Source organism: Typopeltis vanoorti, chromosome 21, assembly GCF_054136105.1.
Source record: "Typopeltis vanoorti isolate ZY-2024b chromosome 21, IOZ_Tvanoo_1.0, whole genome shotgun sequence".
Classification (NCBI taxonomy): domain Eukaryota; kingdom Metazoa; phylum Arthropoda; class Arachnida; order Uropygi; family Thelyphonidae; genus Typopeltis; species Typopeltis vanoorti.
Window position 1 is genome coordinate 106,830,073 of NC_143569.1, and position 23,876 is coordinate 106,853,948.

At 34.8% G+C, this 23,876-nt stretch overlaps 1 protein-coding gene across 1 annotated transcript in view; it reads left to right on the forward strand.

Moving 5' to 3' along the window:
• LOC150095178 (uncharacterized) overlaps positions 1–23,876 on the forward strand; it is a 251,994-nt gene that overhangs the window by 125,823 nt on the left and 102,295 nt on the right. The window contains exons 4-6 of the mRNA XM_090411216.1: positions 276–331; positions 13,200–13,364; positions 22,543–22,610. Coding sequence (XP_090267342.1) covers positions 276–331; positions 13,200–13,364; positions 22,543–22,610 — 289 coding nt within the window. The remainder of the gene's footprint in view (positions 1–275; positions 332–13,199; positions 13,365–22,542; positions 22,611–23,876) is intronic.

A 23,876-nucleotide genomic window follows, 5' to 3' on the forward strand; every position in this document is an offset into this window, starting at 1 on the left:
AGGTAGTGTCTACTCAGATTTTCATGTTGTTTTCCTTTCGTATTAAGAGCGGTAAGTCGGCGAAGACTTTTAGAGCCAAACAAATTGGTATTATTTTATTATTTCTTTTTGTGTTTAATAATAAAATATTGTAAGCCATAACAGGGCCATAACGAAGGCGTGGCGAAAGAGGCGCCCCAAGGGCGCAACTAGTTTTGGGGCACAAAACGTAAAAAAAATAAATAAATAAATACATATAAAAGTCCGTTATTTTGTGTTGTATTTTGAAATTTCAGCAATTCGCCGCTTTAGACACATACATTCTGCAACTCATTTTGATGGGATTAATATAGTAAGTACTTAGCATATTGCCTTTAGTAAAATTTAACTTGTTACATTTAAATTTTTCAAAATTTTTGTCATTCTTGGGTTAGGGAGTCGCAAGTTAGAGATTTGCCACAGGCGCTTCTTACCCTCGTTACTGTACTGGTAAGCCTGCTGTTCTGCGGAAGCATCTTTTCTAATATTTAAGTACTGGTTATCAGTCTCTAGGAAAAGTAGTATCTTGTAAATATAGAGTTGTCTTAATGGAAGGATACTTTATTCGGTATATTTAGCGTTCCGTGTATTTAATGTTGGTTAAAATGCGTATTAATTTATTTTGTAAAGCGATTAATGGTGTCGGTGTGATGTGACATATTCCTCCTTAGCTTAGTATACCGTACTGCATAACAGTTTGTATCCAGGCGAAATATAACGTTCTTAAAATTGTCGGAGTTAAGAATCTCTTTAAGAAGAAGACTCGAGATAGCGTAAATCTTACTTTGTTGAAAACTTCTCTAATATGCGGTTTCCAGCTTAAGTTGCTGTCTATTTGTAATCCTGGGTAGGTTACAGTATTCACATTTTCTATCTCCATACTCTTACAAGTTTGGTGACTTTTGCAGTTCCAGTTGTAGGAATGGATGGATGGAGAAACTGGTTTTACTATTAGGTATATTTTTGAGTTTAAATATTATAAATTGTAAATTGTTATTTCTGGAAAATTCCTATGTTACTCCACTTTAAAACGATTATTTTTAGCTATTTCGCCTGCTTTCGTTTAGGAGTGCCCCTTTATTTGTGTCATTGGCTTTCTACTCAAAAATTCTTAGGGCATTACTGATGTATTATAGAGACAAATATATGCAGAATAATAGAGGAAGAACTTTTGGACGTACCTTGCTTAAAGTATGAACATCGTGGAAAGAAGACAGCCAACAACATCCAAACAAGGTATGTCCGAAATTTCTTCCTTTATTATTCTGCACATATTTGTCTCTATAATAAATCAGTAATGCCCTAAGAATTTTTAAGTAGAAAGCCAATGACAGAAATAAAGGGACCCTCCTAAACGAAAGCAGGTGAAATAGCCGTGAAAATAATAATTATAAATTTTGTTTTTCCAGCATTGAGAGAGAGTTTGTTCACTTGAAACCAATTTGTCTCTATTTTCAATTCTGTGATTACCATATTTGCATATCATTTACAGAATCTGCAGTGAATATCAATGCGGTATCATCTGCAAAGGTGTTTACTTTACTTGATAATTTTAAGTCACAGAAATCGTTGATGTAAATTATAAATAGTGCTGGCCCAAGAACAGACCCTTGGGGAACAGCACAAACTTGTACTGAACGAAATTGCTATAACATTTGTTGATTTTCACTTGTGATCTACACGTTAAATAACTCTAAAACAAGTCAAGCGCACAACCTCTAATTCCTATATTTTCCATTTTTTTTAAAAAAAAATATCGTGGGATACTGTGTCAAGAGCTTTCTGCAGGTCTAGAAAGAGTGCTGTTGTTAGTTTGTGTTGGCTCTGTGATGAACAACTCAAATTTGTGAAGTTCAGCAGCGCGTGCTCAGTGTTTAGTTTCTGTCTCAACCCATACTGGTGCTTAGAGAAGTGGTTTGTTTCCTAAAAAAGTTCCTAATACATTTTTTACCAATTTCTCTAATATTTTGGAGAAAATATTGGAGAATTTCGGAATTTGGAAATATTGGAAAATATTGAACTAGCTAAATACCATATCCTTTTACACATCTAATCAATATGGGTTTAGACCTGGATTCAATACCGAAAAGAGCTATTGGAGTTACTTACCACTACTGAGAATGTTTAGATACGGCATTAGAGGACTTACTAAAGACTGGTTCAAATCCCATCTGAATAATAGAAAACAATATACCAGCTACGGCACATTAAATAGCCCAACAAAAATATCAAAATACGGAGACCTGCAAGGGTCGGTGCTGGGACCCATACTACTTTTAATATTTTTTAATGATCTATGTAAATACAAACTTTTTTGGCAAAATGATATCCTTCGCTGACGACACGGCATTAGTATACACCGGAACGACCTTCAAGGATCTAGAAAATCGGATTAATCCTGATATGTTAAAACTAAATAAATGGTTTAGAGGAAATAATTGACTTAAAATATATTCCGATAAAACGAGATACTTCACATTAACAGATAAGCTAGACCACAACATAACCATAAAATGGCATGAAAGGAAATGTAGTGACATCCACAGCTGCAATCAAAAAAACAAAAACAGTCAAGTATTTGGGCCTTCCTATCGATAGCAATTTGAAGTGGAACCACTTTCTTAGCAAATAAGTTCAGGTTCATAATTAAAGGAATATATTATGTTAAAAAATTGGTAAATTCAGCATTCTTAAGATGCTTATACTTTTCTTGGGTAAATTCTTCACTGAAATATGGTTCACGTGCTGGGGATGGATATTATTACAGCAATCCGCTTCCGTTGATACGAATACAAAACAGAGCTAAGCACATTCAACCAACTATCTGTTTGTCATTCATAATATTTTGCCACTGCAGAAACTATATCTCTATGGTTGCCTATTATATGTAAGGAAGAACGTTGCAAGTTTTTCGGTATATAATGTAGACTAGGGTTTAAGCTGCGGCCGGAACTTTCCGGTAGTACCCAAGATGACCAAAGAATTTTCTCATAAATCCTTTGAACACCCAGCAACAAGCAGCTACAATAAAGTTCCAAATGAAATCAAATCAATAACCTCAAAATATGCTTTTGGAAAAAGATTGAGAGACACTACCTCACGGGAATAAATAATGTTGGCCTTTATTTTAAACGTGTATCATAAGAGATTACTATAGCTTATATATCACGTCCAATTATGATTATAATATATTCCGACAAGCGCACTCTTATGTGAGCCGTCAAAGAGTCAGTCACTGCATTTCGAAGAGATTGTATCGAAGAAATTTAATTTTCTTGTAACCAGAATGGCTTCTGCCCTTGGTTGCACATAGAAAAAATAAATAAATGAAATCTTGTAAACATTCATGAAGTTATTTTAAATATTTGTGGAGACTATGAACACTATGTGATGATATATTTTACCTTATTTGTATATATAAGGAAAATATTTTTATTTGTTTGCAACAAACAATCAGCCCAAAATAAATGTGAAAACCAACAGAAAATGTTGATGGTATATTTATAAATATTATGTATATGTGATGAGAATAATAATACTTAACATTGCCAAAGATAGGATTTAAATACAAACACGGATCGATTGTATTTAAATGGACTGAATATCATACCATGCATTTAATGAGTCTACTTGTTAGCGAAAGTGTGAATGTGAAAAGTCCTGGAAAGGTGAGTTGTGAGAACTATGAGATGAGAATATACAATAATAATAAGAAGAATAAGAATAAGAATATTAGTGAACAAAGAGGTGATCACATGGATAAGTATTGACGAAACATTACTTCTTACGCATAATTATTTTTGCTAGGAGAAACGGGAGGATGAACAAAAAGCTGCGTTGGAAGTAACTGAAAAGGATGTTAGGATATCACATGTACATAATATATATATTGCAGTACATTTTAGAATGGATCCTCCAGATTTATCGTCAGCCGGTTGGTCTATGTTCTTATTTTTCGGGAGATCTGAAAAACTGCACTTAAAAATTGTCTAGGGAAAAAAAAGACGGCAATGAAATACTGAACAAAGGATACGCATGTGTGCTGGCGTGTGTGTGTGTGTGTGTGTGTGTGTGTGTGTGTGTGTGTGTGTGTGTGTGTGTGTGTGTGTGTGTGTGTGTGTGTGTGTGTGTGTGTGTGTGTGTGTGTGTGTGTGTGTGTGTGTGTGTGTGTGTGTGTGTGTAGCTGCTCCATAAAAGGAAATCCTACTGGATATAATTTTATGGAGCATTTCTCAAGGAAATTAAGAAATTTATTTCTTAAGGAAATTAAGTACACACTGTACTTAGTTTACTAATCTACTTATTCCAGAGGTCTATTACACCACCAGTGTATTATCTCTGGTAGGTAACCGTTTGTCTATTTTTAAGAAGAAAAACAAAGTTTTAATGAAATTCCAAAATTTTAGGGCAAATTAATTGAAATGTGTGCATTCGTAAAGAAATATCAGATGTATTCCTGTATAACATTGTTTGTAATATCTTCTTTTTTTCTACGTTTAGAGACTCTGTATGGACAGCGGATACCGGTTAACAGAGTAAGTAAATTTTATGGTTTTAATATTTTAAGCAAATACTTTCTTAGTTAAGGATCATCCAATGGATAAACACACTTCGTCAGTTCCAGTCAGCTTACTATATTAACCAGCGATTAATTTTATAACAGGACAGTGATGTATTCATTGGACAAAACGGTGATATGGGGGAGGCTATCCCAATAAAATAGCAGAGTGAATGTTGAACAGCGGCTTCCCCTAGTTCGCACATGATTAGAGCAAGCATCGGGAGTGGCCTGTTCCGAGGAATATTCAAATACGCATTAAATAGCAATAACGCAGAAACGAGCGACGATGAGAAATCAACTGGAGGTAAGCAGTGGGAGAGGAACCTACGTGTGATGCTCCAAACTATCCAGAATCTTCTTCTTCCTAACATGGAATTTAGGCCAAGTGGCCTGTTCCGATCTTGTCCATCCCTTCCTTGGTCTTCCGATTCTTCTTTTCCCGCTTAGTTTGTATCTGTATAATATTTTTGGTAGTCTGCTGTTGTCCATTCGATTTAAATGTTCTTCAGTTTTGTTTATACTGTCTTATATTGGTTTTATTTCCAGGGATTGCAAAATTTCTTCATTTGTTTTATGGTCCCACTGGGTATATCCAGCTGTTTTATTGAGAACTTTAATTTCTGCTGTTTGAATTCGTTTTTCATCTTTTCCTTTTTATGGTCCGTGTTTCGCTTGCGTATAGTAGAGTTGGTTTTGACAGGACATTATATAGTCTGATTGTAGTGTGCTCTTGTACTAGGGATGGCTTAAATATATTGTTTATTATGCCATTTACTTTGACAAAGGTTGATATTTTGGTGTCTGTCTTTTTCTTCTTCTTATGATAAATCACATCCCAAGTATCTAAAAGTATTTACTTGCTCTAATATTTTATTATCTATCACTTTGTTCTATAATGAAACCTGTGAAGCATTCATGACTAAACAAAAACAAATAACCACAGAAATAAGATTTTTTTTAATTAGTAAATATTTCGTCCTAAGTATCGCAGGACATCTTCAGTACAGCTAATTCAAACATTAGGAGGAATCACATACAGTGAGGGCGCATGCTTACAATGGAATCCCTCTATGCGTGCAGTAGCGTGCTATAGAATTAAATTAAAATATATCCTAAAAAGGGGGGGGGGGTTACATTAAAATGAGATAACATATAAAATTATTTTACACAATTTAGGATGACAATTTCCCAGACGTTAGGGATAGTGAGAACGTTATTACGGTTCAAATTGGGTCTGTGACGTAGGGCTTCAGCACTTTCTTTGTATAAACGTTCATGTTTATACAAAGAACTATGTAGAAGTTTGGTCTTTTTCCAATGGATGGAATGATGTGGGTTTTCAATTCCGTGTTGTGCGAGGCCAGATTTCTGCGATTTGATTCGACAGATATGGTCTTGATGTTTCGAAATGCGTTTGCTAATGGTCGGTCTTATCAAACCGCAGAAATCTGGTCTCGAAACCACAGGATCCTTTGGAAAAAGACCAAACTTCTACATAGTTCTTTGTATAAATATGAACGTTTATACAAAGAAAGTGCTGAAGCCCTACGTCACAGACCCAATTTGAACCGTAATAACGTTCTCACTATCCCTAACGTCTGGGAAATTGTCATCCTAAATTGTGTAAAATAATTTGATATGTTATCTCATTTTAATGTAACCCCCCCTTTTTTAGGATAAATTTTAATTTAATTCTATAGCACGCTACTGCACGCATAGAGGGATTCCATTGTAAGCATGCGTCCTAGCTGTATGTGATTCCTCGTATTGTTTGAATTAACTGCATACTGACGATGTCCTGCGATACTTAGGACGAAATATTTACTTCTTAAAATATCTTATTTCTGTGGTCACATGTGTATGTTTAGTCATCATCTATCACTATTTTACTTCTTATTGGGTTTTCACCTTTCAATGGCAATATTTTTGTTTTTTCTTCAGATATTGTCATATTCTGTTGTTTTGAGATATCATTTAATGATTTTAATGATCTTTGTAAATCATCTTCTGATGTTGCTAATACTATTTGATCATCTGCAAATAGTAGGGTATCTGTCTTCATTTGCGGGGTGATTTGTACACCAAATGGGTTTTACTGTTTCCAGATTGTTTGTTATAATTATATTACAATCTGTATAAAAATAGTAAAAGTTGGTTTGGTACGTTTAAGTCGGTTAATATTTTAAACAGTTTTTGTTTACTAATTTTGTCAAAGGCTTTTTCATAATCAATAAAGACCACGTGTGTTTCTTTTTTCTATTAATAATTTTTAAGTAAATATTGGATCATTGCAGGATCGGCTATTTTGGTAACTGTTTTGTTCTTCTAGTAGTTTATCCTCTACAATACTGTAGCTTCTCTTTCAATATTCCTGCATATATTTTATATCCTTTATTAGAGCAGATTGATTCCTCTATGGTTATTGCAATCGTCCTTATTTCCATTTTTTAGATTGGGATAACCAGTGCTTTTTTCAAAGCGTTTGGAGTTTTTCCCGAAGTATTTCATTAAATCTTTCTCCTGCATTTTTTTATAGTTCTATATTTATATTTTCTTCTCCTGGTGTTTTCCTATTTTCCATCTTCTTTATTGTAATTTTTAGTTCTAATATTGGGATATTTTCTGGTAGGTCATTCTTTGTTTTATAAAATTTTATTTCTCATCTATCCAGAGATTTTGGAAATAGGCCACCCATTTTTCTAAATCTATTGTTTCTATTTTGATCTTTTGTTTTATTCCTTTATTAATGCATTTTATTACTTCATAGGTTTTGGTTGTGGCTTAAATATTTCCTTTTCTAGTTCTGTTACGTAACTGTTCCATCTCTCTCTCTCTCTCTCTCTGTTTTTACTTATTTCTCGTTTTGCAATTGCACTGTTTCTTTCATTCTCTTTTTCTGCCTGTATTGTTTTGTAATTTAGCCATTTCTGGTAACTGTTCTTTTTTGTTTTTATTATATTTTCTATTTCTTTGTTCCAGCCTCGTAGTCCTCTTTCTCTAATCCTTGTGCACTTTATTCCTAAGATTTCTGTTCTGCTTTTGAAATGTGTGTGTTTTGTCCCTTTTTAGTCCCTTGATTCATGTGTGGGTTCTGGTTTTCAGTTTGTGCGTTTCTGATATTGTTGTCTAACCCGGGGATCCTGTAATGAAGATATTTTGTAACTCGGTTGTTAAGAATTTTCAGTTTTATGTATTTTTAGCCACTTTGGTTTAAACCAAATTTTTGCTGACACCATCTAATGATCAGAGTTTACTTCAAAGCCTCGATATGCTCTTACGTCTAAAATTAACTGGCTGATTTAAACTTTGTGATAACGTAGTCAATTGCTGATTTGCATTCTTTGGCTGACCAAGTATATTTATGTATTTCCTTGTGTTTAAATACCGAATTCATTATTCTCATATTATTTTAAATGAAAAAATCTCGCAGTCTGTGACAATTTTAATTACATGTATCTTCGCCAAATTTGCCTATGTTTGTTTTGTATTTTTTGTTTGATTGTTTGTTTCCTATTCTGGCATTTAAATCTGCTATCAGCAGTAAATAGGTTTTGTGTGTTTTATCTATGGCATTCTGTAATTCTTGAAAAAATATATTACCGTCTTCTTCTTTTCCCTCTTCTGGTGCGCATGCACCAATTATTGTTATGTGGCCTCTTAATGTCTTCAATCTAATTTCTATTAGTCTTTCGTTCAACTAGTTATAATATACAATATCGTTCTTTAGGGATTTATGTACCATAATCGTTTTTTACACCATAGTAGATTTGTATATAGTTGTTTGATTCTTTTGTAGCTTTTATTTATTTGTTTGTTTCTGTTACTATGCATATCTTTATGTCAGCTTGGTTTATCAAACTAACATAAAGATATCTTTATGTTAGTTGTTTATCAAGATTCCAAAATCTATGCCTTAATAAATTCTTTCTTGAATCAAGGATGAAAGTTTTGGTGCACTATCAAGTACGTGAATAATGTCGATCAATTTGGGTTTAAATGGATTTTAAATTAATTTAAGGAGCTTAAAGTCGTAGTATCAAAAACTTCGGACGTAGGATAAATTTTCATGTTGCATTCTAGATTGCTTTGAATATCTTGTTATCTGATTTTTTTAATGTCAAATAATAATACTTCTGTTGGTTTTTGTGAGAGATATTTGAACACGGTGCTACTATTATTATTTATGAAGTCAAGGCCATCACTTCTGCTATATATTCGGTTACTTGGATCGTTTTCATGATTCACAGGGGACTTATGTACATCATTTTCACAAGGCAGATTCCAATCTAAGCATAGTCACGACGTTTCCGGAACCCTGCGCACTGTTCTCAGCTGCAAGTGGAATAATTTCCAGATAATCGGGAAGCATCTGCAGCCTTAACAGATTCCGTGTCGTTTACAATCTGGTGGGCGAAGTTCGGTAAACCAGTTTACTGCTGTACCCTGGCATATAATGGTTCGCTGCTTGTTTAATTTTTGGTGACGTAGGTCAGCCAGATTCAGTGCATGAGTGGAGGAAACGGAAAACGGAGACCAAACTCTGAATACGAAACAGGCAATAATCCCTTCACGCCTCAAATAAGCACAGGAATCGCGTTTCACTGAGGAATTAAACTCATCTACCACCCACAGGTCTAGTTAGCTGAGGGTTTTTTTTTATTCTCCCATTTTACCACGGGAAAGCGGAATCAGTTTGTCTTTGAGAGGCTATATTGAATATCATGATTAAGGCAGAGTCAATTTTACTTTGAGCTTTCGCGTCCAAATTTGTGCATCATCGCTTCATATGTCGGTACAGTAAAACATGTATTTTATATATTGTATAGTTTTTATTTTCAAAATTATTCAGACTACTTGCATTCTGTGAAGTCTACAATATTTGAATATGAACTGACGAAAATGATCGGGGTATAAGAACTGATCCTAAATTAAATATATTTGCGTGACCTAAATGAACAGTTGTATTGAAATATCAATATTAATTTCCAACACCGATCCAAAGTAAGACTAAAACTGTAATCCGATTCTCTTAATTGTTTAATTTTTGATATTTAATCTTCTTTCTTTTTCTTTTTTTTTAATTTTTTTTTTATTTTTGAGCTTCGCAGGAGCTCAACATTAACTTACTGGTTCTTCGGTAATAAGAGTGCATAATTCTTCTTTGAAATTAGTTTTTAACGTGATTTACACGACACCAAATTCGTTTGCAGGTTACCATTGCATATTACTTCGCTTTTGGTTATGACCTTGAAATCATTGGGCAGCGTATTTCATTATATGTAATAAATATTTAATATAATAACTATTTTAATAATAGAGTTCATTGAACACACTCCTTTGAAATGTTAGGACTCAATTTAGCACACCCCACCCCCCCCCCCCCCCACCCCCCCCCCCCCCCACCCCCCCCCCCCCCCACCCCCCCCCCCCCCCACCCCCCCCCCCCCCCACCCCCCCCCCCCCCCACCCCCCCCCCCCCCCACCCCCCCCCCCCCCCACCCCCCCCCCCCCCCACCCCCCCCCCCCCCCACCCCCCCCCCCCCCCACCCCCCCCCCCCCCCACCCCCCCCCCCCCCCACCCCCCCCCCCCCCCACCCCCCCCCCCCCCCACCCCCCCCCCCCCCCACCCCCCCCCCCCCCCACCCCCCCCCCCCCCCACCCCCCCCCCCCCCCACCCCCCCCCCCCCCCACCCCCCCCCCCCCCCACCCCCCCCCCCCCCCACCCCCCCCCCCCCCCACCCCCCCCCCCCCCCACCCCCCCCCCCCCCCACCCCCCCCCCCCCCCACCCCCCCCCCCCCCCACCCCCCCCCCCCCCCACCCCCCCCCCCCCCCACCCCCCCCCCCCCCCACCCCCCCCCCCCCCCATGTAAGAAAGTTTTAAAGCGAATAAAAGTTGAGCAGCTTTCAGATGTGAACTGTAGACTGAAATATACAAACATTATTCAAGAAAAAATGAAACAGTTTGAGAACAGGAATCAAACCTTGGAGATTCAGTGGCAAGCTCTGAAGGAAACATTGATTGATTCAGCCAGAGAGGCATGTGTGAAGTTGTCTGCAAGGATAAAAAAAATACTAACTCCTTGTGGACACAGTAAATTAAACAGGCATTGAAGGAAAAGAAGAAAGCATATCAAGAGTTCCTGGCAAATAAGTCAGCTTGTGCTGAGAATACAGTTACAAATGTAAGAAAGCTAAACACTGCGTAAAACTAGCTAAACAAAAGTCATGGGAAGACGTTGGTAAGAACATAGAAAATAAATATCAAGAAGGTGGCAAGATATTCTGGAGGTTGTTGAAGAAGCTCAGAAATGTAGGAAAGAATGCTGTAAAAGGAAAACTGGAGAAAAACCAGCATGCAATCAGGAATACATATCCATACTTGAATAAGAAAAAGCTATCAAAAGTATGAAATGTGGAAAGGCGGCTGAACTAGATGATATTCGACCAGAAATGCTCATTATAAAAGTCTTACAGTGGCTGCACTGCATAGTTCAGAGGGATGAATTCCAGATGATTGGAGTGGAGCTCTCATAGTAACCATATATAAAAAGGGAAATAAAACTGAATGTGAGAATTACAGAGGTATTTCTCTACTGAGTGTTCCTGATAAGATTTATGCCAGTATACTTGAGAAACGGTTGAGAATGATTGTGGAAGAAGAGCTTGGTAAAGTACAAGCTGGATTCAAGCCAAATAGAGACTGTCAGGATCAGATTTTCACTTTATGACAAATATTTGAGAAATCATGGAAATATAACAAAGATCTGTATTTAAGCTTTGTAGATCTGGAAAAAGTATATGATAGGTGCCAAGAGAGAAACTATTCAAAATGCTGCAGTTGTATATTATCAGTGAGATATTATATTAAGCAGTACTTTGTCTTTATTTGTGTTCTAAATCAGCAGTTAGAATTGAAGAAAGTACAGGAAGATGGGTTTATTGTTAAATCTGGTGTCAGACAAGGATGATATCCCCTCAGTTATTCATTATATGGATCACATTATGAAGGAAAGTGGTATTAAATCTGATATCAAAATTTTAGATGTTAACATCAGCTCATTGCTTTATGCAGATGATGTTATACTTCTAAATAAATCTGTTACAAGTCTGCAAAATTCCCTGACTGAATTGAATAATTGTTGTAATAGATATGGTATAAAGGTCAGCAATAACAAGACAAAGACAATGAAAATAGGCAGAAGCATTGAAAATATCAACTACATTGTGAATGGAGAACTTATAGAACAAGTAAAGCATTTCAGCTACTTAGGTACGAATTTTAATGAAGATGGTAAATTAAAAATGGAAATAGACAACAGGATCAATAAAGTAGGTAATGTAGGAAGTCAACTGAATAAATTTATATGGAATAAGAGAGAGAAATTAGTCAACCCACTAAGTTATCTGTATACAAGACGGTGTTCAAACCTATTTTAACTTATGGATCTGAAAGCTGGTTTAGAAGTAAAACACTTGACCAAAGACTAGAGACCGCAGATACGAGAGTCCTGAGAAAGATTAGGTGCTTGAATAGATGGCATCAATGGTAATATCATATTAAAAACAAGGATATTAGGTAAGAACTTGACATTGTTGGCATCCAGGAATGTGTTAGCAGAGCTAATATAAGTTAAAACAGGTTTGCTAACCTGTTTTAACTTATGGATCTGGGAGCTGGTTTAGAAGTAAAACACTTGACCAAAGGTTAGAGACCACAGATATAAGAGTCCTGAGAAAGCAACTTCATTGCCTCTTCTTTCATTCTGTCTGCTTCTGTTCTTTGGAATAGGCTTCCCGAAAAGAATACAACTATCAGTTGTTCAAAAAAAAAAAAAAATTAAACAGTTTTGCCCACACTCATACAGCACTGATCTGCTAGAGGTCTTCAAGCTACAACATTTTTTGTTTCTATTGCTAAAGGCCAAAATGTTTACACCTTGATCTTGGACACCTTATTTCTTACACCTGGAGAGCTTCTCAAGTTCATGTTATGTTTAAATATATTCATATCAGTAAAAGAAGAATTCTCTGTTCATTCAGGCGAGGTTTGTTACAGTCATAAATACTTTCCAGTGATGATAATGACTATCTATCCACACAAGAAACAGAAGGTCCATCATCCAACAGTATACAATATCTTTAGTGATAGCAGACTAGGTGCTGAGGGATAAAAGTTAAGTGTCCACTTTATGTCATAATTCTAAGTTCAGGTCAAGTCAACTGCATGTTTTTCATAGGAAATCCTGATACATAGTTTAAACAGAAGTAATCTATTACAAGTCTTTTGCATCCGATAGACCAGAATATGATGAATTAATATAACTTTACATGATTTGCATTAATGAGAAAATCCACTTTTTATCTTGGACCCCTGTTGCAACTGAAAGTAATGAAAATGTGTTTTCCTTACTGCATGAGTGTTGTTTGCTACTTAACACAAATGAAGAACCTGCCATATAACAGAAATAGTTTCCCACTCACGTTAATGCCTCTGACTTTTGAATATGTTGCAATAATAAGTTTAAAAACATGAGAGATGTCTGAATTTGAGTGATAACTCTGATTTTGTTATCCTGCCTGCTGAGACAAATTTATATATCTGCTTAATACTTTTTTTAGGGACCAAGTGCTAGTGCATATATTACATTCTGCAGAGGAGATGATGCACTTAAAGCAATACAGGCAGTTAATAACATACACGTAGATGGTAGAATATTGAAAGCTTCCCTCGGAACCACAAAATATTGTAGTCATTTCTTAAAAAGCCAACAGTGCCCAAAATCAGTAAGTTGTAATTATGAAATTACAATAATTATAGAATTATGGAGGGTTTATTTTTAATGTAGGTGTTAACTTAATTATTATTTTCATAAACCAACAAAAAAAAAAAAAAATTAACGATAAAGCTAAAATGACTAAAAAAAATTTTTTACACTATGGATGCAACAGATTAAACACTTTAAAATGAAAATTTATTTTGTTTTACTGTGATTACTTGCACATTATTATTCAGTAACAGTTCTTTCCATTCTACTATATAAATCCATAAGAATGACTTACCTTTTGCATGTAAAAAGAAAATGTCTATTATGAATGAGATAGAAATCAGCTTCTATAAATGTATACCTGGTATCACTATCTTTTGGATATCAAAATGGATAGGGTTAAATTCTGGTCCTTCCTCTTTTTATAAACTCAATATTTTGTGGTACACTGACAGTTTGTGGATATACAGGAAGAAGATTCCTCCATTATGGAATAAATCAGCTTGTGTAAAGGTTTGTTGAGTTGATTTTTGATTTTTGGGGTGAATCTAGTGTGGGGGGGGGGAACTAAGAAAGTCTCATGCTGAGGAGAACACCAGTGGTTTTAAAAAAGAAACATAAAGGTTCCATAAGTATAGCCCAGCTTTTGCATGCAAAAAGGAAATTAAATTTACTTATGAAATAAAAATTTCATAATCTTCCTGCTATCTTTGGATATCAGAATGTGTAGAATTAATTATCATCCTTCCCCAAGAAGTGGGTAGCTTTTACTAGTGGAAATCTATGCACATTTATCGACACTGGTTATGTAGTGGTGTGAATAGAGAGATGTTCTTTATTTAGCAACTAATAGCATTTGTTTTGCCTTCTCCCTGGCATGAGACCAACAACAGCAATTCCTCAAACTCTCAAGTGTGGTGGGGATGACCAGCAACCAATCCTTCTCATTCTGATATGCAAAGTTAGCACCAACTTACAGCTGATTTACCATTAAGGTAATTGGCACACATGCAAAAGTGCTAGGTTATTCGTATGGAATTTTTTTTAAACCTTAAATGTTTATGTGCATAATTTGCAATGAATTATCTGTGATATGTGTTAAATGGTGTGATCAATGTTTCACAATTTTATGACAATGCATGGCCAAATTTTAGTAATCCTTCCACCACTTAGTTGTATTCTGAGTTGTTTTATGAATTGGGTTATTTATTTTTCTCTTGTTTTTCCCCCCTTTTTTGTATTAGTTTTAGTTCTGTTTATCATGTGTAATTGTTTTAAGTCCTTCCTTCCACTGCTTGGAGTGTTTCTAAATATTGAGTGGATTGTCAGTAACATATTTCATCTGCTAAGACTGTTTTTTATGTCTGTAATTAGAATTTTTCGTCTAACTTGATATTTCCCAATTTTTATCGATGCAAGGTGCTAATATCATTTTTGTCATGCTTCCCAAAGTAACCAGGCAAGTTGATCCTCCCATTTCTGCTACATGGATCACAGGTAGGAATTTTATGTTTTTGTATTGTGGCATGTTCATGATAGTTACAGTATCCTTAGATAAAAAATAATGTTCAGGTGTGCACATTACATTTAAAACTAAAACCGAATTAATACAATTTTTGTAGGTATTTCATGAAGTAACTAATGTGAATATCACAAAGATTGTAAATAAAATATAATTTAACTTATAAACAGATTATTTATATTATTTATAAACACTGCTATGATTACACTTCAGTGCAGACAATTAATCATCTATTCAAATTATTTTGTGTGTGTGTGTGTCAATAAAATTTTAAAATATATTTATTTATCTGCACAACTGAATAGGAAAAAGTTAATATAAAATTGCAATATAAGCTGGTTTATGTAATCTAAAACTGTATCAATTCTAAAAGAAGTTACAGATGCTCAGTTATCCTTCAGCAATAAAATATTGGTAAAAACTATTTTGCATTTTTCCATTAAGGATATCAATGTAGTTAAGCAGCCTGCAGCTCCTGAAATAAATTGTCAACTTTACTCAAATCAGAATAAGATTTGTGCAGTAATTCCATTACTATCCTTCACTAACAATTAATTTTAAAGAAAATCACTGCAATCTTTAGAAGGCAATTCTTCGCCATTCTCTTTTAAAACTTTCATTGGCTAAGTCCATAAAAAGATACTGAAAACTCTACAAAGCATCTGCTCCTTCCTCACTCACTCTTTCTGTATAGTATACATATGCCAGTCATCGAAAACAAGGCTAAAAAATGTGGTGTTTGATTGTCACTCATGGCCAAACAAGCTTAGTCAGACATAAGTTTATACTTTTAAAAAAATATATATTCGTGTACACAGAATAAGCACATTTTAGAGTATCTGTGTATGCATTTAATAACAGCGCAGTTTGGTGTACAAAAATGTAGAAATGTAGCTTTCGATTGTACTTATAACATTTATGAACTGAAATTATTATTAGGTTTAATATCAGGTTACACTCATTTTACTCATATACGCTGTTTTATTTTCAATTTAGAGTGCTTGTGCTGCTGCTAACTTAATCTAATTAACAAGCTTAGGCATTGGATGTCATTCATAACTTATTTTAACGGTATTACAACAACATACAGACTAAATTATAGATGTTTATTAGCTGGCTTATATTTTGATGATTTGAAAGATTCTGCTAAAAATAATGTTTCGATTATTATTTTTAGTCAGCAATGGCTATCAAGTATTCTCCTAATCTTAACAAGTATGGCTGCATTAATTTGCCAGAAATTTAGGAGGCTATTATCCTAAGATCAACTCCTACACAACTGTATTACTTCTTTTTGACACATTAGATGGTTCCAAATTAGGACTTTAGATCTTTTACCTGTTACAATTTGAATTGTTTCACTTGCTCATTGTTACATATAAACTGTAACATGTCATTTGCTCTGAAGTTGCTAGTTTGAAATCCAGCAAAATATAAGCCAGTTAATGAATAGTTTTATAATTTAGTTTTCTTTTTTTTTTTTGATGTTGTAATGATGTTGAAATAAGTTATGAGTCTGCTGCTAACTGTTACAAATGTAAATGATCAAGTGTGGTATATTGCTTAGACTAGGGATGTTGAAAATCTTTTGATAACTAATCGTAACCTATCTCTAAAAATATGCATGCACAGACATCAAAAGTTTTTTTTTTTTAATAATAACCCAACTCATGAAAGGTTATCAGTCTATCTATAGCATCTTAGTGGTTTTGGTGAGCTATGATTAATCTGTGAATGCTGGTCAAGAAATCAGATGTGGTTCTTTATTTGGTGGCAATGTTTGGGTGTTGAGTATTATTCATTATATAAATTTTTAATGGTACTAGTAGCATTATAAAGAAAATAATATTAAAAATAAATAAATGAAAATTATACGTTCATTTTTGATAAATTATGGAGATTACTACCGTGTTAAGAATACTTTAATTTTCCAGTGTTTCAACCTTGATATTAAGGTCATCATCTGGAGTATACACATGCCAGAGACCATCTGCATTACAGTTCAAACAGTATGCCAAAGTAACACTTATTTGATCAACCATTATTTATTTTACTGACCTAATTTTAAGTGGGGAAAAAAAAACTGTTACATCAAAGCTGAATCCTATTTTTACAGAACCAGCGAACAAATTCATATTATTTTTTAATATGATTGTTAAATACTTAAGGAATTGACAGTGTATACTAGAAATATATATTAAATCAAACTTTAATATATACTTTCCAATATTTCGGCAACGTCACGCTGCCATCTTCATGGGAACTTAAGATAAAGACACGTATAATACTAAAACCAGTTATCTACAACCCGCCTCCCCCCTTCACAAAAAAAGATTACTCTAAATCCATCACCATTCTCTACATCCAAGGCATCTCGGAAAAAAATCAACAAAATCCTAAAAAAAACATGGCTTGACCTCTTGTTACAGACCATATAGAAAATTGGCATCCCTTATCTGCTCCACTAAACACCAACTACTTCCTCTAGACCTACCTGGTGTATACCAGGTCCATTGCAGCTGTAAATTGTCCTACTTTGGCCAAACAGGCAGGACAGCAAATATCAGAATCTCAGAACACAAGGACTACATCCGATTTCACCAGTACAGCCACTCTGGGCTTGCAGACCATGCTCTGGATACTCACTACAGTAATACACCGCAGCAAGTTCAAATATGAAAGACTATTCGTGGAATCAGCCTCAGCCCTTAGGAACATGCCAAACCTCAACAAATTTGGATGTATGAGACTGCCCCAAATTTGGGAAATATACATCAGGAGAACTTCAGCCCAAAGGCCAAGAACACCTAATATAGCCCTCTAGGGGGGTACCATCAGGACTTTAAGAAAACGGTAGCCTCCTCGCTTTGTTTCTCATTTGCTGTTGTGTAGTACTTGCATGCACGTGTCTTTATCTTAAGTTCCCATGAAGATGGCAACGTGACGTTGCTGAAATATTGGAAAGTATATAATAAAGTTTGATTTAATTTATATTTCTAGTATACGCTGTCAATTCCTTAAGTTTTTAATAATCATGTTTAACCAGCTATAAGCCTTTCTACAAGAATTATTTTTTTAATATGTTTAATGCAACAATGGTAGCAACCTAAATTTAACAAAGTGTTTGTTTTAAGGAAAAGAGGTTTTACAACTTAAAACAATACACAGAAAGCAGGAATTTATTAGTCATTATTTAAATAAATAAATGACAGCAACTAGTTTCACACTTAAAAGAAAACTGGTGGCTTCTTCAGGGTTAGACACATCAAAACAAATATAAATACAAAGTTCACAAAGTCTATTAAATGCTGAAAAATCATTACAACACAAATAGGTAAGTTCATAAATTAAAGATGCCAAGAAATTATATTCTTGGTTTAATCCTTTATCCAAGTATAATAGCAAATGAAGTTTGTGCATAAAGTATGACTGAGCTACTTATACAATATATAGAGGCTAATGACTTCACATCAATTGTCTTAGTATCCCATAATGCAAAGCTTAGTATTCTGTAACACAAAGCACATATCCTTTAGGGTGTATACACACCTGAAAGGATGTTGCTTTGCATTATGGTATACTAAGGCAATTGATATGAAGACACAAACTTCATTAATTATTTAATAATTATATATATTTAAAGTACAAATTTTTATTATACTTAATTTTAAAATTAATAAAACATTTTTCATTTTTTTTTTCTATTCACTGCACAATTAGTAATTGTGCAGTGAATAGAAATGTTAGGTTACAGCTTGTTTTAAAGCAGAGAGAAGTTGCATGAAAATAAATTGGCTAACCCCTCTTTAGGCTATATCAATTATGAGGGAATTTTCCATCAGCGAGATGAAGAATTGTCAAGAAAACTGTGAAGTATAGGATGCTAAGACAGTGTTGCTTGACAGCTGTTTTCACCATTACCGTTTCATCCTGAATGTCCATTACTGATTAACTTGCTGATGTATTATCATTTAGCAGTCTCAAAACAAATGAATTTTGACTGAATCAGATATTTGGTTAAATCAGTAAAAGCCTTGAAAAGTAAGTGATTTTGGTCACATTTCTTTTTGCAGTTTGACAGTTAGTTAATCATGCCAGTAGGTCCACGGGATGACCTGAAATGTCACTGAGATTCTGGAAGAATTTTTCTCTACTAAGAGTAAGGATTATTTGCATTTTTGCTAACAGTAAAGCAAGTAAAGATCTCACCAGCAATAAACAGTAGAGTCATTAAACTGTTGTTTAGTTTATTCTTGAGTGCTCTCTGCATTCCTTTAATTATTGAGTTTTAACTAGCACCTAAGCCAAAATGCCCACTTAATGAGGCAGACTGTTAACTAGAAAACCACTTAATGAGGCAGACTGGTTACTAGAAAATATGTCTGAAAAAGTTTTTCAGACATCTTTTCTAGTCACCCCCTGCCCTCTTCCTAGTCAGTGTGAGCAGAGTGGATCCTGAAATGGACCAATCAGTCATGGTGCAGCTTCTGAAATGCTCATCTCAATCCCTGATCAGATGACTGAATTAAATATCAACTACTTGCATACCAGTTTGTGATGAGAAACTTCCTGATTTATGGTTCTGTTCATGTTGCCACTTGTCAATAAATTGTAAACCTGTGTGGATATTGTATGTGATTGATGGTTTTCCTTTGTCCTTATTAAAGATGCCTGTGTGACTTCTTTTAATGCAGTTGGCACACTACTACAGACACAGAACTTAATAACTGGGAGATCTGCATTCAGACCACAATGATTGGGAATCTCAGTTCTGCTACAGTCTCCTGCCCAATCAGCCACTGAGGTCTTCTTGAATTGCATATAGTCTGAAACCTCTGCCTTAACCTTGCCATCTAGGATAGCCCTATAGCACCCAGTGGTATCATTTTCAGAATCATAGGGACACACAAGAACAGTAACTTTAAATATTAAATCCTGTAAAGTTTAAAAGCATTTTGAATCAAAACAAAAAAAAAATGTAATACATTGGTCAGGTAAAACATGTATAAAATATCATGTTTAGAGCAGAGTTCCCTGATTATGTAATGATCAGCTGCTAATTGATATTAATGAGATTGTAAAGTGCCAGGTATTAAGGTGTGCACCATAAAATGTAACCACATATTAAACTGACTTCATCATTTCACATGTGATGAAATTAATGTTATAACAACTGAAAAACATGTTCACTGAAGTTGTCAAAATTTTAAATTTTATAGAAGTATAATCATTGGTTTCCTCCAATGTTATTTTGCCCTTTGGTTGGAAAGATCCAGGTTTGAATCCTGTATAAAATGGGAAGGAATCCTTATAAGAATTTCAGGTGTCTGGTCTCATACAGAAGTGGAAGGATTTTATAGGATAGTTTGATTTATCACTCTAAATATATGAAGAGCATTCTGCAGATGAGTAAAAATTAGTGTCTTTGACAGAAAAGAATGCCCTAGTTTTTGGATGCTGAGGAAGCTACTGTTGATCTGTTTATGCCCAAAAAGTCTAGAGGAAAATGGCAGTTCAAGGAGAGAGTATGATCTTTTTTACAATTTGTGTGTGTATTATTGAAGGTATGGGAAAGTGAGTTGAGAATCCAATTTTTGCAAGATGTGGGATCAGCATAAGATATTAAACTTCATATTGAAGTTCACTTCCCGGCTCTTGGAATTATTCAGTGTTCGTGCGAATTAACATGTAAATAAATAGTATTGTTTAATTTTAAATACTGTGGCAGATATTTTGCTACAGCAGAATGAACTCTGTGCATTTTACAGTACCTAAATGCATACTTTACATCATACATTTTAATGTTTCATTGCCATGTAAAGCAAATATTATTCAACTAGAAAATGCAAATTGTTTCTGAATACACTTTAAAAAAATGAATTTAAAAAAAAAAATATATATATATACATTAAAATTAATTTATATATATATATATATATATATACAGGGTGTTCGGGATAAATTTGACAGTTTCGTAAGGAAAAAGAAAATCTTCTTTGTATCTATTAAATTTAATGAATTGACAAAAAAACATTACAGGCAGAGTTAATTACAATACTATCAATAAGATTTACTCAAAATAACCACCATTAGCATCGATCACAGCTTCAATTCTGCTTCGGAACCTCGAACAAGCTGATGCTACAGTCTCCCTGGGAAGGGCCGCAAAAACTGTTTTAATTTTATCCATTAACTGGGCTTTTGTATTACTGGAAGTGCGATTGGTGTCTTTTTCAACTGCGCCCCATACAAAATAATCCATGGGGTTAAGGTCTGGGGAGTTTGGAGGCCAAACATTTGGACTGGTGAAGTCGTAGAAATTTTCAGACAACCATTTTTGACTTTTCCCAGAGGTGTGGCAAGGGGCCGAATCCTGCTGCCATACATACGGCCTACCATTGGCTACCCTTGTTATCCAGGGCTTGACTACAGTTAGCAACTCCACGAACAAAGCCCGAATTCCAATGCCAGGGTTCTTCAACACCTGTTCCTGCAGATTTGCGAGGAATTCTGCTGTACGAACGCAATCAGATCGTCTGCTAGGGATCTTTCTTCTTGCTACATCCTCGTAGTCACCATTGCAAGTCTCTAGTTCATGCCTGATTGTTTTTACTGTATTCAGGGAGCATTGGGCAGCAGTCGTAATATCCTTATTTTGATGGCGGGCACGAATCATCATGATACAAGTTATTCTCTTCCATGATTCAGGTGGGTTCCAGCTATCCATCCTTTCTGACATCTTGTATATGAATGAAGAAGGGTCCAAACTTTTAAATGAAGAGAAGTGTGTGTTAATACATGTAACTTACGGAAAAATATAATTAATTATAAATATGTCAAATTTATCCCAAACACCCTGTATATATATATATATATATATATTTTTTTTTTTTTTTTTTTTTTTTTTTTTTTAAATTGATGTATAAATTTGTATATATTATTTTTTAAGTTCATTAATGTTTGAAGGAATAGAAATTATGAATGTCTGGATTCAGTTTTTAAAAGGATGTACTGATTGATTTTTGAAGTTTCTTGTGCCATTTGCAGCCATATATTTCTGAGAAAGCTCCCCTCCCCTCTCTCTCTCTCTCTCTGAGTGTGTGAGAGAGAGAGAATTACTCCTGTTCTATGTACTTGACTAACTAGCTAGCAACAAATTGATACTTATATTTTGAGAGTTTTTCTTTTGTGGGATGCTTCTCTAAACCAGAATGTTCTCTGTTTTTGTTATAGACAGTTTTGCTTCATTTCTTATTTTCAGTCTGTTATCTTCAAATTTTGCCATCCATTTTTTGGTAATTTATTCTGATTTTCACATATAACATCCTGTTATCACTTCTCTTCATTTTTTTTTTTTTTTTTTGTTTCCTAAATACCAGTATACTTCTGCTATGAGATAAATTTAAACTTATGTATGATCTAATTCTCATGTAATTGTTTCATGTTTCATTCAATTTTAATATTGTTTACTAATTCTCTTTCTTTTGGGATGATTTCCATTAATTATATCAGAAATGTATTATATTTCTTAAGCATATTGAAATTATATCTTGGATATTATGTTATAAAAATAGTACTTTGTTCACAATGTGCTAATTTATAAATTCATATTCACTGTTCGATTTTTTTCTTAAAATATACAATTAATGTTCATTTAAACATCTTTGCACTGTAGGATTGCATGTACTTACATGAATTAGGAGATGAAGCAGCCAGTTTCACAAAAGAAGAAATGCAACAAGGGTAAGTCAGATTAGTAGAATTTGTTAGTAATAATAATAGATTTTAGTTAATCCAGGTATATTTTGGTTTTCTCTATCTCTTGCTTGTTCTCATTAATTGCAAAATTTCAGTTTTCAGATACTGAAATCAGCATTTCAGATAATTAACTGTCTTAGAAACTTTTTTTTTTTTTTCGAAAAGTATTAGTTAGATTTGCTCTCCTTTTTGCTGTATTTGAAAACGATACCTAGCTCAACTGCAGTTCCTTTATTTGTTGAACCATGGGTGAAGGTTTTGAAATTCATATGAATAACTGATTTTTTACCCCTTCATTTTATATTATGCTTGATAGAAAATTACATTCTTGTTTTCATTCATGTGTATATTTTAATTATGATTTATATGTAGTTATTTATTTAGAGACATTATTAGTGGTGAAGCTCTGTTGGTGAGAATAGCGAAAGCCAGAGATAAGGCCTCGAAAGACATAACATCAGCCAAGCAGATAAAGGATGCCTCAGGAGTAGTATTACAAGAGGAGGAAAATGGAAGATGGAAAGAATATTTCCGTAAACTACTAAATGAGGAGAATCCAAGAGAGAGGTGTGAGGATGGAGAGGCAAACGAGAGACCGGTGCAAGACATAAGTAGAGAGGAAGTGGATTGGGTACTGAGAAAAAAGAAGAATGGAAAGGCTGTGGGGGCAGACCAGATACCTGGGGAAGTGTGGAAAAGTGAGGGCGTGGATATGTTATGGGATCTGATGAGGAAAATAGCCCAACAGGAAAAGATACCAGAGGAATGGAGGAAAAGTATTCTCGTCCCAATCTACAAAGGAAGAGGAGATGTTCAAGACTGTGGCAACTATAGAGGGATCAAGCTGATGTCACACACATTGAAGATATGGGAAAGAGTAATTGAAGGGAGGATACGGCAGGAAACGCAAATTGGTGAGCAGCAGTTTGGATTTATGCCAGGAAAAGGGACAACGGATGCGATATTTATGCTAAGGCAATTGATGGAGAAATATATAGAGAGAGATGCAAGTGGATCTGCACATGGTGTTTGTAGACCTGGAAAAGGCATACGACAGAGTGGCCAGGCAGGAGGTATGGAGGTGTATGAGGAAGAAGGAGGTGTCGGAGAAGTACATGAGGATGGTGAAAGAGATGTATGAAGGAACAGAAACTCAGGTCAGATCTAGTGTCGGCATGACAGAAGGGTTCCCCATTGTCGTAGGGCTACACCAAGGGTCAGTTCTTTGCCCCTACCTCTTTGACCTGGTCA